The 15,127-nt window shown below is 41.9% G+C and overlaps 1 protein-coding gene across 6 annotated transcripts in view; it reads left to right on the top strand.

The window, feature by feature from the left end:
* The window catches only part of LOC145411117 (major facilitator superfamily domain-containing protein 12-like), a 40,921-nt gene that overhangs the window by 14,516 nt on the left and 11,278 nt on the right, over nt 1–15,127 (top strand). For 2 of the 6 annotated variants that reach the window (XM_080281159.1, XM_080281153.1), the window contains exon 2: nt 13,691–14,570. In XM_080281159.1, the coding sequence (XP_080137285.1) occupies nt 14,457–14,570 (114 nt within the window). In that variant the 5' untranslated portion in view covers nt 13,691–14,456. Of the gene's footprint in view, nt 1–440; nt 497–2,751; nt 2,811–12,674; nt 12,760–13,690; nt 14,571–15,127 lie in introns of those variants that run through there. The other 4 variants (XM_080281155.1, XM_080281156.1, XM_080281157.1 and 1 more) reach the window with 4 other exon arrangements.

Raw genomic sequence — 15,127 nt, 5'->3', positions numbered from 1 at the left:
GTGTGTGTGTGTGTGTGTGTGTGTGTGTCCACCTACCGTATCTATTTTATGTCTGCGTGTGCGCGCGCGTGTATAGTTTTATTATTAGCTATTCTTATTAACATTATTATTATTACCGGTATTATAATTATTACCAACACCACCACCACCACCACAGTCACCATCCTTATCATTATCACCATCCACAATTATCCTTTCATTCCTTTATTTCCCCATTTAACATACCAACTACCGCCACGTCGCTACCTCAGGGTCATTCTTCCCTTTACTGATTACAATGCTAGCTTTATTTGGACTTATTATCTAAACAAAACGTAACATAAGTCAGATAACAATATTCTTAACTTTTTTTTTTGTATGATAATTCTCTCTCTCTCTCTCTCTCTCTCTCTCTCTCTCTCTCTCTCTCTCTCTCTCTCTCTCTCACTCACTCACATCAGCATCGTCAACACCACGCAACTCCGACCACATCACAAGGTAACCCCTTAGCAAGCAGGTACGCTAATTAAGAACACGTAGAAGTAATTAAGGTGTCAGGTGATGCCGCTTACCTGAGTTTCCCATTAAAAGAAAATATATAAGACCAAGATATAATAAAATAAAATAAAATAAAGAAAAGGTGGGAAACAGAATCAGATGTGAAAAATAATGATAGATAAAATGCAGATCTCAAAGCGTTCCTAGTAACAGTAATAGATAGACAGATAGATAGACAAATAGATAAGTTTTTCTTTGTAATTCCACGCGTGTCTCTCTTATCTTTGTTATCCCCCCATCAACATGCATGCCTTGTGTAACTTATCTCTGTCATCTGAGCTGCTTCCAAGGTGAGTCAGAACTGCTATATTTGTTTTCTATGGCTTTGGAGAGAGAGAGAGAGAGAGAGAGAGAGACACACACACACACACACACACACACACACACACACCACCAAACTCCAACACCTGTTCACTGCCTTCACCAAATCATTCCCAACTCGACTGATAACACACAGGGTACATTAGTTACGTGACGATGCAAGCCTCCTCAAACACCTACTCCATCTACCCTTTATCTATCCTTATCTACCACTGAGGAGGGATGATAAGTCTACCCCTATCAGTATTTTCTGGTTTATTCCTGAAGCATCCAGTCAATTTTATTCTGCCGAGTAATTATGTTGTTGGTTTATTGAAAGGTTTTTTATTTTTTCTTGAGAGAGAGAGAGAGAGAGAGAGAGAGAGAGAGAGAGAGAGAGAGAGAGAGAGAGAGAGAGAGACCACAGGAACTCTCTTTATCTAAACTGCAATAGGTCAGAGGGAGAAACGGCAATTGTGTTATCATATCAACTTTCTTCTTCTACTATTTACTTCCTCTATTCCTTCTATTCATCTTCCTCCTCCCTCTCCTCCTCCTACCTTATTACCTTCTCTCTTTCTCTCCCTCCTTTTCCTCCTCTCTTCTTTCTCTTCCTCCTCTCTTTCTTGTCTCCCTCCTCCATTCCTGCTCTCTTCTCTCTCTTTCTCTCTTTCTTCCATTTCGTTTCTTCCTCTTCACTCCTTTCCTTCCTCCTTTCTTTTTCTTCTCTTCCTTCTCTTCTCTTCCTCCTCTCGTTCTTCCATTTCTTCCCTTCCTCTTCTCTTCTTTTTCCTCTCTCTCTCTCTCTCTCCCTCTCTCTTAAATCATATTCTTTAGCCTCTCACTTTTCCTCTCTTTTCTCTCCTTTCCACAGCACACACACACACACACACACACACACACACACACACACACACACACACACAAAACTTAGGTGATACAACAGGGAGAGGGAGATGAAAAAAGACGAAAAAATTGAAACGGAAACAAGAAACGAAACAGACTGTACCATCCACTCATCCGAAACACTACAAAACTTGGAAACGTGATCTGGAGTTGTTCCGAAAAAGAAGACGGAAGAGTAGAGGTGAATTTTCTGGGAACTTTGATATTATGTCGTGACCGATGGTTGTGTCTGAGAGAGAGAGAGAGAGAGAGAGAGAGAGAGAGAGAGAGAGAGAGAGAGAGCAAAAGGTGGGGCAACACAGAGGAAGTTGAAGAGAAAAATGGATAACTGTGTGTGTGTGTGTGTGTGTGTGTGTGTGTGTGTGTGTGTGTGTGTGTGTGTGTGTGTGTGTGTGAAATAGAGTAAAAAAAAAACGGAAACAAGAAACAGCAAGAATAGAACGAAAGAAAAACTAAACCGGAAAAGAAAACGTAAACAGGGATACCGACGAAAGAAAACGAGGTAAACTAAACTAGATTTTTTTTTTTTTTTTTACTGAGAAATGTTGAAGGTTAAGAATGACGTTTGTAGTTGTAGGTGTGTTGAGAGAGAGAGAGAGAGAGAGAGAGAGAGAGAGAGAGAGAGAGAGAGCAGCTTCCACGCTTCTCCTCTGTGATATAAAAATGTCTGCTACGTCTTGCCTATTCAAATAACATTTTCATTCAGCGTCTCTGTTATGGTTCTGAGCATGCACAGGACTAGTCAATACCGTATCTGTTATTTAGAAGTCGTATTTTTGCACCCGTGCGCGCGAACCGAGAGCGGGTGTTATGTGAACCACGCTCATAGGGGTTAGGAATTATGTCAGCTTAAAGTAAACGTGCTATATGCAGTCTCTTTACCCTTCCTTCTTCGCCGCTACACACACACACACACACACACACACACACACACACACACACACACACACACACACACATCCGCAAAACAAGACCAGCAATTAACATCGTTGTCTGTTGTCCCTTCAGCTTCAAGCCCGCCTCTCTGCCAATTCCCTTGATCACCGCGATGCAGAGATGAGAGTGAGGTGAGTAATTTGTGTTTTGGAGGTGATTAATGATGCTAATTACTTTCCTACGTGGTTCACTGATACGGTTCTGGAGAGGGACCCCAGGCACAGCTGAACGTGAACCCGGTAGACGGCAGGCTGAAGTTGCCCCTCTCCTGTACCTCACCATCCTCATTTCCGGGGATAGGGAGGGTGTTAAGGGATGTTTTGATAGCCAGGCAGCTCCACAACTCAGCTATATCGGTGCCACCACATGAAGGCGTCACTCTCCAGCACCAATATGTAGCTACGGAAAAGTTATGACGGGTTTGGCACCTTTTTTTTATGAGGGTCTTATTAACTCCCTCTCAGGTGAGTAAAGGCGTCTGGTTAAGCTGGAATTTGATAACTAGAGCTGTCACGACCATGGAAGAGTTCATTTTTGTTTTTTAATGCAAGGAAGATGGAACCAAAGGAAGACTTTAATGCCTTTGTGGCCTATTTTACTGGATGCTGTTCTACCTTTTTCTGGATTTACATAATGTGAGGCGACCACGTAATGTGGAGCTCACCCATCAGGAAAAATATGTAGAGTTGGCCACACATGAACCTGGGACAGTGTCTTTGAGCCGCGGAGATCTAGCTACAACTTCCGACGTTCATGCAAGACAGTTACTGGGTCATTTCAGCTAATATTTGACACCACCGATCGTTTACGTCAGTGCCACCAACAAACACACTGATGTTGTGCCAGGTTCATATGCTGCCAATTGCACAGTATTCTGACGATGTAGGCCTGACTGGAAGAGCTTCAATACCAGGGGCATGAATAGTGAGTGCCCTATTCCACAGGGCATGGGGTGGGTAGGTATACGAGACGGGTGTGAGTTGGGGTGAGGGCATCGTCGTGGAGGAAGGCCATCCGTAATTTTAGCTTTAACGAATAAGATCTGGCTCCGCGTTGGTACTGAATTTTCTGCTCACAATTAGTGCTGGTGGGGGACGCCTTCATGGGGTGAAACTAATATGGCTCGGGTTACTTCCTAGCGTGGTTATACAAATCGTCCCTCAACTCCCCCCCGATCCCCCGAAAGAAGGATGGTGGACTGCAGAAAAAGGACATCATCAACCTTTAGTCCACTGGGTTCACTTCCATATGGGCTTGAGGTTGCAACTACATTTACTATTACTATTACTGTGACTATTACGATTACTATTAGCTGCTACTATTAATGAAGACCCCAAAGTTTGTCCAAAGTCTCGAGGGTCACTGTGTATGTGTGATTATTTTTGAGGATCCCAGGGAAGGTGAAGGAGATGTGGTGTTAGATCAAAGACGAAAGGCAACTCCACACCCAGCTGATACTCCACCTTATCACCCCAGCGCCCTCTGCACACGGCACCATCACCCCTATGTGTTGCACGTGGCACCACACACACACACACACACACACATTAATACCCTTAGCCACACATTGAGCACGGAATATCTCGATCTCCCCTCCTTTCCCTGTCTCTCTCTCTCTCTTTCTGTCTGTCTGTCTGTCTGTCTCTCTCACACACACACACACACACACACACACACACACACACACACACACACATACACAGAGCACTAATACCCTTACACACTGCACACGGCATATCTGGAGCTATTCCCCCACCTCTCTCTCTCTCTCTAAAACCTTTACAGTAGCCTAGCCTCGACACCCTACGCCTCAAAACGGATAATACGGGATTGGATACTACATTTATTTACATATTTATTAATCTGCACGAATGTAAACATGATCTTGGTATGACAGCGAGGTGATACTGCGTGCACACACACACACACGTTGCCCTAACCACGAAAAATATACTGTACTTAGATTTGCCTTCATGAGATTCATGTCTTATCTCCAGAGCCCGCTGAGGTAAGACTGTCACCTTGAATAATGACTTGGGTGACATTAGGGTCCGCGTTTCGAATCCCTGGCTTTGGGTCTGGGTTCTGAGGTGGGTTATGTAGTGTTGGTGGGTGGAGTCATCCATCTGAATGTCTTGAGTACACAACAGCAGTACCTTATGTTCAGCTGGCCCAGACGGTTTTTAATACTGTGAAGGGGGTTACGTACGACCATCCCCGTACCTGATAGAGCAAAGTGTACAGTCAGCAAAAAACGTATAGAGCAGGTAGGATAAAAATCGTCCTTTAGTTTCCAGTACCCATCGTCCCGTATCTCAAACTGCATAGCGTCAAGTGCTCACCCATACTTTTTTGTCTGACTGTACTACATTACGTCATTCGACATCTTCCAGTGAATTCAACTTGTATTCTGTATTTATCTATCTATCTATCTACCTACCTATCTATCTACCGTATCTACCATTCCATTCTTATTATGATGATGATGACGACGATGACGACTATTAATATTACTACTATTATTAACATTATTTTCTTACGACATCTATTCAACCTGAAGAAGTTAGCCCATGCTTCATTAACCCTTCCATGGTTCATACAACTCCTTTTTTTATGGTATATGAGTTTATTCCCGTGAGTCTTAGAAGCCTATGAAAGTAAAGTGTACAATTACGGTACATCACTCAGTACTTTCCATTTCCTTATCTCTTCGTACTGTACACCACAGACAGATATCGTGACCTTGAATCTCACTGTACTACTCTCACTCTGAATTTCGTCTCATGACTTTCACGCGAATCTCTGCTTTCACTCTCAATCGCCATCTCTCTCATGATCACATCAATTCTTAGGCCTTAGTTCAACAGACAAAGGCTTATATTCTCGTAGGCTACAGAAACTCTCTTAACGCCTCTTCCTTAGCTATTTGTTTTTGATACGGCTGCTTATATCCTTTTGTACGTTATATATGCAGAGTATGGCGATTTTGGAAAGCTTTATGAACACAATATTGGAGAGTCAAGTGTAATAAGCAAATCGCTCTGGAATAGGTGTTAGGGAATTTCCTCAACCGATGAGAATACAAGTCATGGACTGACAACATGGAGAGTTGAGATTACATACGGTACATCCATTCATACGTACCCATACATACACACCGCACACATACAAAATATATACGTTCCTATGTGTGTGTGTGAAATATTTGGCAGTATTTACGAAAGTGCAAACAAATTACATATAACCAATACAAATCTGAAAACACAGGCTATTATCGTGATATGGCTCTCAATATAGCCCCCTAATCAGCCGTAGAGGGTTGATAAGGTGATAAAGGGTGATAGGACGGGTGTTAAAGGTGATAGGTAGGTTGGTGGTGGGCTGGAAAATCATAACAAGATTGCTCAAGTCTGTGGAATTACCGATATGCGATTTTTCTCGATATTTCCTTGATTTTTTTTTTTCGCCATGCTTTTATATTTCGCCATATTTCTCTTAATATCGCCGTTTTTCTAAATATTTCGTCATTTGTGTTCTATAAATTTTCAAAACACGAGATTAGACAAGTCCATGAGATTAGCTGCAGGACTTTTTTTCGCTACTTTCTTGATTTGCTTCTTTATATTTCGCCACTTTTGAGATATACACTGTACAGTATGTTTTTGTAATACTCACTCACCTTGAAGAAATGGTGAAGGCTTGTATCGGTGTGACATTTGTAGAGATAAGGACAGGAAGAAGTGTTGTCGTCTGTCTGTTTACATCTGATGGCGTCTGTCCACTCCTAACGTCAATAAATTTGGTGGTTGCTTGAAGTTCGCTAAGTCTTCATCATGACGTAGGAACGAGTCTCCTTAGCTTCTAGTCTAATTAGCCTTCCGTTCTAACCACACGTGGCCACCAACTGAGCTAAAAGAAGGCACTTGTTATCTGGTTAGAGGAAACGCGCAACAACACACCTCTCCGATAGCATGTGCAACACTGAAACCAAAACAATGACAACACCTCTTTTGGAAAAACTTACTCGGCAATTAGATTTTTATTCTACCTCACACTTTCGTTTTCAGGTCTGTGACTCATTTTGAATCTTTTATTGTTTACGGAAAATTGATACAACGAAGGGTGAAAATACAGTTCAGGCGTCACTGAGTCCTTTTGAAAAACTGACGAGGAGGAAGATTTTCGTTTTAGACGTTCAGTCTCGGTTTTATCACGATGCAAATGCTTATGAATTACGAAAAGTTGACACAGCAAGCCCTCTTAGCCGATGAAAATGCTGTCTATGCAAAACTGGAATCCAGATAGCAATTACGTCTCTTCTGAAATGCGAACCTGGTGGGAGATTTCACTTATACACGACTCTTCCCAGTTTTATCGCCTCTATAACATCGTTTATTGCTGAAGAAAAGTCGATTTAGCAAGCCTCCAATAACCTAAGTCTACTAATAGTATTAGTAAACTTAGTCCAATAACGATGGAAATACAGAACACGAGTAACTGGAACCTTGACAATCACAGAGAATCGTCTGAAAAGCTGAGGAGGTGAGATATTTTCGTTTTAAACTCCTCCTCTCAGCTTTATCGCCCATATCGTTCCGTCCAGTGCTAAGGGCAAGGTGGCTACGTTCAGTCACCTCCCTGTCTCGATTAGGACTACAGTATTTTTGTTGTGGAAATACACAAAATAAGAGAAAAGCTGACTGAACATTTTGAAATCTTATTTATTTATTTATCTATTTAGCTGCGTTATTTTATCGCGACTGTATACATATATTTTGTAATTCTGTTAGTTGTCAAGTTTTTTCCCTCGAAGCCCATCGCACGAAGAAGATTGAAAACTGAAAACTGACCGAAAATTCTCTTCATTTAGCGTTTTAGAAGAGAATGAGGAACTTTGTAAAGGATTTTTGGCAACGGAAAACCCTAGTGAAAGCTGAAAAATACAGGTAAGTTGGACTTCACAGTTAGGGCATGTCCGTCACCTTCCTCCCTGACACATCATATCAGAGAGAATCATCTGTGGCCTGAGAAACATACCAAGTCTCTCTCAGCTTAGGAATATTAGCCAGCAGAGGAAAGTGACAAGAGGTGAAATATCAGGGCAGAGAAACATACCAAGCCTCTCTCAGCTTAGGAATATTAGCCAGCAGAGGAAAGTGACAAGAAGAGGTGAAATATCAGGGCAGAGAAACATACCAAGCCTCTCTCAGCTTAGGAATATTAGCCAGCAGAGAAAAGTGACAAGCTGAAGAGGTGAAATATCAGGGCAGAGAAACATACCAAGCCTCTTCCAACTTAGGAATATTAGCCAGCAGAGGAAAGTGACAAACAGAAGAGGTGAAATATTAGGGCAGAGAAACAACCATGCCTCTCTCAGCAATAAAAATAATAATAAAAACAACAACAACAACTATGAAGATGACATTTTTTCCCCTGTATTTTCTTCCTCTCTCTCTCTCTCTCTCTCTCTCTCTCTCTCTCTCTCTCTCTCTCTCTCTCTCTCTCTCTCTCTCTCTCGTTTTTTGTCACGATCACCTTGGATGGATTCTTGGACTGGTGTTAATGTGAGAGTTAAAGCTAGCTCTAAATTTCACTATTGCATCTGGTCTGTGTGAGATATGAGCGACAGACGGGGGGGAGAGGCATTTCCTGAGGTGAAAGGAGACTGGGATAGGTCAGAGAGAGAGAGAGAGAGAGAGAGAGAGACGAAGAACGAAGGAGGTAAGAAAATAATGGAAGGGGAACAGAAAAAGAGAGGAGGGGAGAAGAAAGCTGGGAGAGAGGAGAGGTAGGAGGGAAAGAAAGAAGAATACAAAGAGAGGAAGAAGAAGAGAGAAGAAGAAGAGCGAAAGAGACGAGGAGGGAAGGAAAAGATGAAGGGAGGGATGAAGGGAAGGAGGTAGGGAGGGAAAGGCACCTTGACCTTAACTGACCTTCTGGATCTTCAGTTTCTCTCCCTTCCTCCCTCCCTGGCTCCCTGCCTCCCTCCCTCTTTCCCTCCCTCCCCATTCTCTTCCTCCCTCTCTCCTTCCCTCCCTCCTCAGGTCCCCCTCCCTACCCCTCAACTCTCTCTCTCTCTCTCTCCTTCCCTTCTTCTCTCCCTCCCATCTCCTTAGCTTTCTCCTTCTCTCTTCCTTCCATCTCCTCCTATCCTATATAAAATACCGTAGTTTAATTAGCAAAAAGAACAATACATTACTCGATACAGATTTTTTTTTTTTTTTACCGTAAAATACAAGTGATTGCGCCCTTTTGTGACTTATCGTTCCTACAAAGCTAACTACTGTTATAGTGAATACTTAAATTACATTACCTTATAAAATAAATATGATATCACGTTGCACACATAATTTATAAATATTTAACTATGGTATATGTAGCCTACTATAATTCCATTATCCATTTCCTCTCCCTCCTCATCCACTTCAGCTTAATACTCTCTTCCTTCACACTTTCCCTTTTGCTCCCTCCCTCACTCTTTCCTTCTTCAATCTCTTCCTTTTAATTCTTCTTTCACTCACTTCTTTTGCTGTATCTCTTTCCAGTAACATTATCTACTGATAACAGGTACGTGACGCGACAGTGGCGAAAGAATCTGATGGGGCATTGATTACCCCCCAAGAAATGTGTAAACATTCCGCCAGACATGAATACACATGTAGTGAACGATACTACAGTTCAGTACGCTCATTACATGTATGGGAGAGGGTTCCAACAACACCGTGCGTATGTGGACGAAACGGGATTCAGCCTGTACACTAAACATGCGTATGGTTGCGCAGCACGAGGTAAACATGACGTACGAACCATGGCGGCACAGCGAGGTGGTAGGGTGGTAAAGTAACACTGATAGCCGCTATCTCTGACGGTGCTAGATTAATTATTCATGAGATTCATGGCCAGTGTATTACCAAGGAAGTTTTTCAACATTTCATAACTTCTTGCTGTTATTCTGGGGGATAAAGACGCCGCTGTCATCATGGTTAATGCTCCCTGCCATCGTGATGCAAGCAATGACCACCCATGATATTAAATATCTACTCCCGCACTCACCATTTCTAAATCCCATAGAAAATTGCTTCAGCGTCCTCAAAGCTACCTTGAGGCATCACCTCAACACGGTAGTGGGAGTATGTACTGCTGCTGTAGCTAAGGAAAGACACTTAGGACTAATCGGGAAGACTGACTACGAGTGACTATGGAGGAAGCATTGTGCTAACACCACCACCAACTCAAGCACATAACACCCACAGTAACATACCACACGCAATGCTTTCATAAGGATGGATGGATGGGATTAAACCACTGACAACAGGGAATTAGGATTGCTGTACATTTACAGTAACAGGATTTGTGTGAGATGCCATAAAGATTAGTATACACATACAATATTTGCACGGTAAGTTGCTCACATTATACTGTTTGCTCTGAATTCAGCATTAAATAATTGGGTTTATCATGTACTGTACGTAGCGCATATCACGTATTAAAGTTGTACAGGTAGGCTACATGGGTACTGGACAGGTTATGGCACAGCTGTTATGTTTAATGGTACCGTGTTTATGTTACCAATTGACTCGCTAATCACAGTTCTTAATGCAGCCCACGGTGGTGATAATACGTATGATGATGTATTATTGATACTGCATAATGATACTGCATATGTAATAACTACTGTAACGGTAATGGTGTTATTATATTGATGGGATATAACTGATTAAACTGATTTGGTATTTGTTGATGTATGGTGTTTGATTCCCCGTGAGTATTGTTCCTTGTCTAGTGAATTTGTGAAGTTGTCTAGTTCAGTATGCGGATATGTCAAAGTATATTGTAGGACTGACAGACCATAATGTTACGGTGGTATACTGTAGTTCATGTGGCTGGGACGTTACTATGCCCAGGGACTATCTTATTCGCCTCTAAGTCTAAAAATAATGCAAAAATGAATAGTAGTGGGAGTGGTAGTAGTAGTAGTAGTAGTTGCGCTGTTGTTGTTTAGTTGAAGATGTTTAAAATGTTTACGATATTTACTCATGATAAGACAGACAAAAGTAGACAGATAGATAGATAAATGGACTGATAGACAGATATATTGATAGGTAAATAGACGGAGAGGTAGATGACAGATAGACAGATGGACAAGTAGACAGACAGACAGATAGATAGATAGATAGATAGATAGTTTCCGATAGCATTTCCGTCCCGAGAAGGCTAAGGAGTGTCAGTCATAAATGGCTCTCTCTCTCTCTCTCTCTCTCTCTCTCTCTCTATTTTCGGTGGTTGGGTCAGTAGCGCATGTATCTTCTGTTGATCATTTCGTGGTTTCGTTCCCTTACTGAGGCGGACATTTAAGAGAGAGAGAGAGAGAGAGAGAGAGAGAGAGAGAGAGAGAGAGAGAGAGAGTGCTAAGAAAGGAAGCAGCATGACACATTCACTCTCCCGTGTGAAACATGAAACGGATGCGGATGCGAGGACCACACTCATTATTTACGCGCTCCGTATGATGTCGATAAGAGATTGCTTCACTGATAATTGCAATAAATTGGCTTTAATAATTATCCCTAGTACATGAGAGAGAGAGAGAGAGAGAGAGAGAGAGAGAGAGAGAGAGAGAGAGAGAGAGAGAGAGAGGAAAACCATCTGAAATTAATTTATACGCGATTTCTTTGTTTTCATTTTTTGGTCCCATCTCGCGTTCGGAACATTTTTTTTTATATATACCCAGTGACCCATTAATTTTTTGTGTGGGTTATACGAGCCTCAAAATGTCACTAAAATCACCATTAACCCCCTCACGGTCGGAAGAAGTCTAGTCATGGCAATTTTTTCCTTTTTTTCGTGAAAGAGGAAAATGGATGTTCTTGAATTTCTTGGATATTTTGGTGTGGTGTTGTCTGTCTTTTCCTGTGGGCTTGGTTTTCCTGGAGAGAGAGAGAGAGAGAGAGAGAGAGAGAGAGAGAGAGAGAGAGAGAGAGAGAGAGAGGCACGTAGGTAGGTGGGTAGGTAGGGCAGGTGATAGGTAGGTAGGTAGGACAGGGAGACAGACAGGAAGATATAAAGATGGATAGACAGACGGATAGACAGATAAATAGATAGGTTGGCAGGCAGGTAGGTAGGTAGGTAAGCAAGCGATAGACAGACAGACAGACAGACAGATAGGTAAGTAGGGAGGTAGGCACAGACAAATATATAAACAGATAGACAGATAGATTGATAGATAGATAGACAGACAGTTCAATGGCCATGTCAGTAAAGGTATACATCCTGAGGTAGATAGATAGACAAACAGATAGATAGAGAGAAAGATAGTATTAGATAAATATACAGATAGATAGATAGAAGATAGATAGGCAGTTAGATAGACAGATACAATGAGAGATAGATGGATAGACAGAGAGACAGACAGCTAGATAGTTCATTGGCCATCAGAGTAGAGGTGTACGTCCTGAGGTATCTATAACAATGGTACAGTTTATATATCAGTTTTAATTGGTACCTGAAAATTCCCAACACCTGCTGACTTCCGCCTTTTGTTGTCTTTGGAGGAAGAAGAAGAGGAGGAGGAGGAGGAGGAGGAGGAGGAGGGAGGAAGCAATTTAGAGTAACTTAAAAAATCCAATAAATAAACTATTCACTGCAGAAGTGTGACCAGGAATTTTAAAATGAGGTTACCAAGGGGTGACCCAGACCACTCAAAGGGTGACCTAAGAAGACCCAGAGGTGTAAGGTGGCCAGGTGTATATTAGGGGTGGGCAGTGACACCCCCCCCCCCGGCTAAGGCACTGTTTCACTGCTATGTGGATTTGTTTCTCGGAATATTGCACCAAGATCCGTCGTGTTAGGGCGCTGAGAGAGTACGGTATATAAGGGAGCGCCGCAGTCTGACCCGAGCCAGTCGAGTGAGAGACTTAAGTTGGGATTGGTCGGTGGTGCTGTCCCTCTCTCTCACCCTCTTTAGTATCCCTCTCTGTCTCACTCTGAATCCTATCCATCCTCAGTCTTGGACCATCAGACTGTCCTACCCTGCCCGCCCCAAGGATTACAATCAAGGAACAGAAGAGGCAGCTTGAGTTTACCGTAAGCAAGGATGCTTGGCTGTGTTTGGTGTTGGTGGAAAAAAAATTGAGTTAAATATTAATGAGAAAGCTGGGCTGCTTTGGTGTGTGTGTGTGTGTGTGTGTGTGTGTGTGTGTGTGTGTGTTCTCTTTTTACCTGCGGCGAAGACGACAGGTTTATAAGTGGTACACCTGGGATATCTTTATATTCTCCTTCAAGGAAAGTTGGAATATCTGTTCCTGGAGAGCTGCGCGATTTTCTTATGAAATACAAAGCTGCTCAGCTTGGAATTTTGATTTAATTTAACAAGTCAGCTGAAGCGTCAAATTCAGCTACAAGGACACATTTCAGCGACTTTCTTATGAATGATAAAGTTGTTCAGCTTGAACTTTTGAGTTGATCTGACATGTCGGCTGTTGCATCGGCTGATATTCATTGTCTTCAGTGTTCCCCGTAAGGAAGCATTGTCAATAAAGCAACTTCACATGTTCTACGAGTTCCAACGAGACAAACTTAAAAATTGGCTGCAATAGTTTCACCGCAGGCCTATGATGGTCTCTTCTTGGTTTTGGGTAGCAATGAGTCTCCTTGGTTACTGTTCAAAAATTAACTAGGCGCAAATTATCCACCTGTCCATCTTGAATCTTAACGTTGACACTAAAATATGATGATAGTCACGAAGAAGTGCTGTGCAAGGATGTAGAGCAGTAATACTGTTTTTTTTTTTCTTCTTCTTCTTCTTCATTTACGCGAAGTAAGTTGTAAAAAGTGGAAAATTTGGGCCAAGTTCAGGTGAAAAGGTGATAGTCACGAAGAAGTGCTATGGAAAGGATATAGAGCCATAATATGTCTGTCACGCTCATAATGTCATTCAGGAGAGAGAGAGAGAGAGAGAGAGAGAGAATGTTATGCAAACTGTTTTTCTTATTTCTCTTTTTCTTTTCTCTTCCAGTGGGTACCCTGTCTGACCACTTTGTTATGCAGTAATCTCCTCCGAGCGTGACGGAGGGAGAGAAGGAGGGAAGGAAGGAAGGAAGAGGAGGAAAGAAGGAAGGACAGGAAAAGGAAGGAGGGGGGTTTGTGAAGAAGGAAGAAGAAGAAAAGGAGGGGTAAGGGAGGAAGAAGAGGAGGAAAGGAAGGAAGTGAGAAGAAAGAAGAGGAAGGAAGAACGCGAGGATAACGAGAGGAAGAAGGAAGAAAAGAGGAGGAAGGAAGGAGTGAGAAAGTGAATGCTAGTGCAAGGGAAAAGGGAACGAGGAAAAGTGAAATAAGGACGAAAAAGGAGAGTGAAGGGAGGAATAAGGTGTGAAAAGAGAAAGAAGGAAGAAAAGTGAAGGAAGGAAGGAAGGAAGGGAAGAAGGAAGGAACGAAGGAAGGAAGGAGAGAAGGGAGGAAGGAAGGAAGAGAGAAATTATAAGACAAAAAGGTGATTAAAATTTGATTAAGTTGACGGACAGAAAAATGAGAAGATTGGACAGAAAATGTGAGATGCAAAAATAGACACTGATAATCAAGACAAAAACATGTGAAGAACAAGAAAAACACAAAGAAAATACTAAGAAAACAGTGAGTAAAACCACGTAGACAACAACAGACGAGGAGAAATAAGCCAAACTCCTCAAAAAAATCAACCAGAATTTAAACAAGTCTCCCCTGAATCGTTCTCTCTAATTTTTCTCTGATTATTTTTCTGTTTTTTGGTCGTGTCCACCGCCACCATGAACGGCAAGTCGCTTCCTTGGACGACTAAGATGAGCTACGGTGTGGGTCATGTGTTTAATGACCTGTGTGCCTCGATGTGGTTCACCTATCTCCTGATTTTCTACGAGAAGGTGGGTGGGTGTCGATTTTAGCTGAGACCCCCTCTTGAACTTAAAGAAAATGGGGTAAAAGGGAAATAATAATAATAATAATAATAATAATAATAATAATAATAATGGTGATGATGATGATGATAGTAATAGTAATCCCTTTTCCCACATAATTTCGGTGTGTAGGATCCAATAATAATAATAATAATAATAATAATAATAATAATAATAGAGAAAGCTCTCCAAAAATTCCTCTTTCTAGTAATTATCCTTCTCCCCTCATTCGTCCTTGCTAATGACCTCAATGTCTTTTTTAGTTCGTCCTTAATTGCTCCCATTATCCTCTTCCCTGAAATACCCCCCCTCTCTTTTTCTCTTTGTGTGTGTGTGTGTGTGTGTGTTCGCCTCAGACCAGTAATCCCCCTCCTTCTCTCCCTTTCATAATTATTATTCATTATTATTATTATTATTATTATTATTCCCCCCTCTCTCTCTCTCTCTCTCTTAATCACCCCACCACTCCTCCTCACTAATAGCAGAGTTTCTCCTCCTCTTTAATTACGGGTTTCCTTCAATTA

This window comes from Coenobita brevimanus, chromosome 88 (assembly GCF_032717465.1).
Source record: "Coenobita brevimanus isolate Jiangsu-jjx chromosome 88, ASM3271746v2, whole genome shotgun sequence".
Classification (NCBI taxonomy): domain Eukaryota; kingdom Metazoa; phylum Arthropoda; class Malacostraca; order Decapoda; family Coenobitidae; genus Coenobita; species Coenobita brevimanus.
Note: the sequence above shows the minus strand (reverse complement) of the source record. Positions and strands in the feature narration are given on the sequence as shown.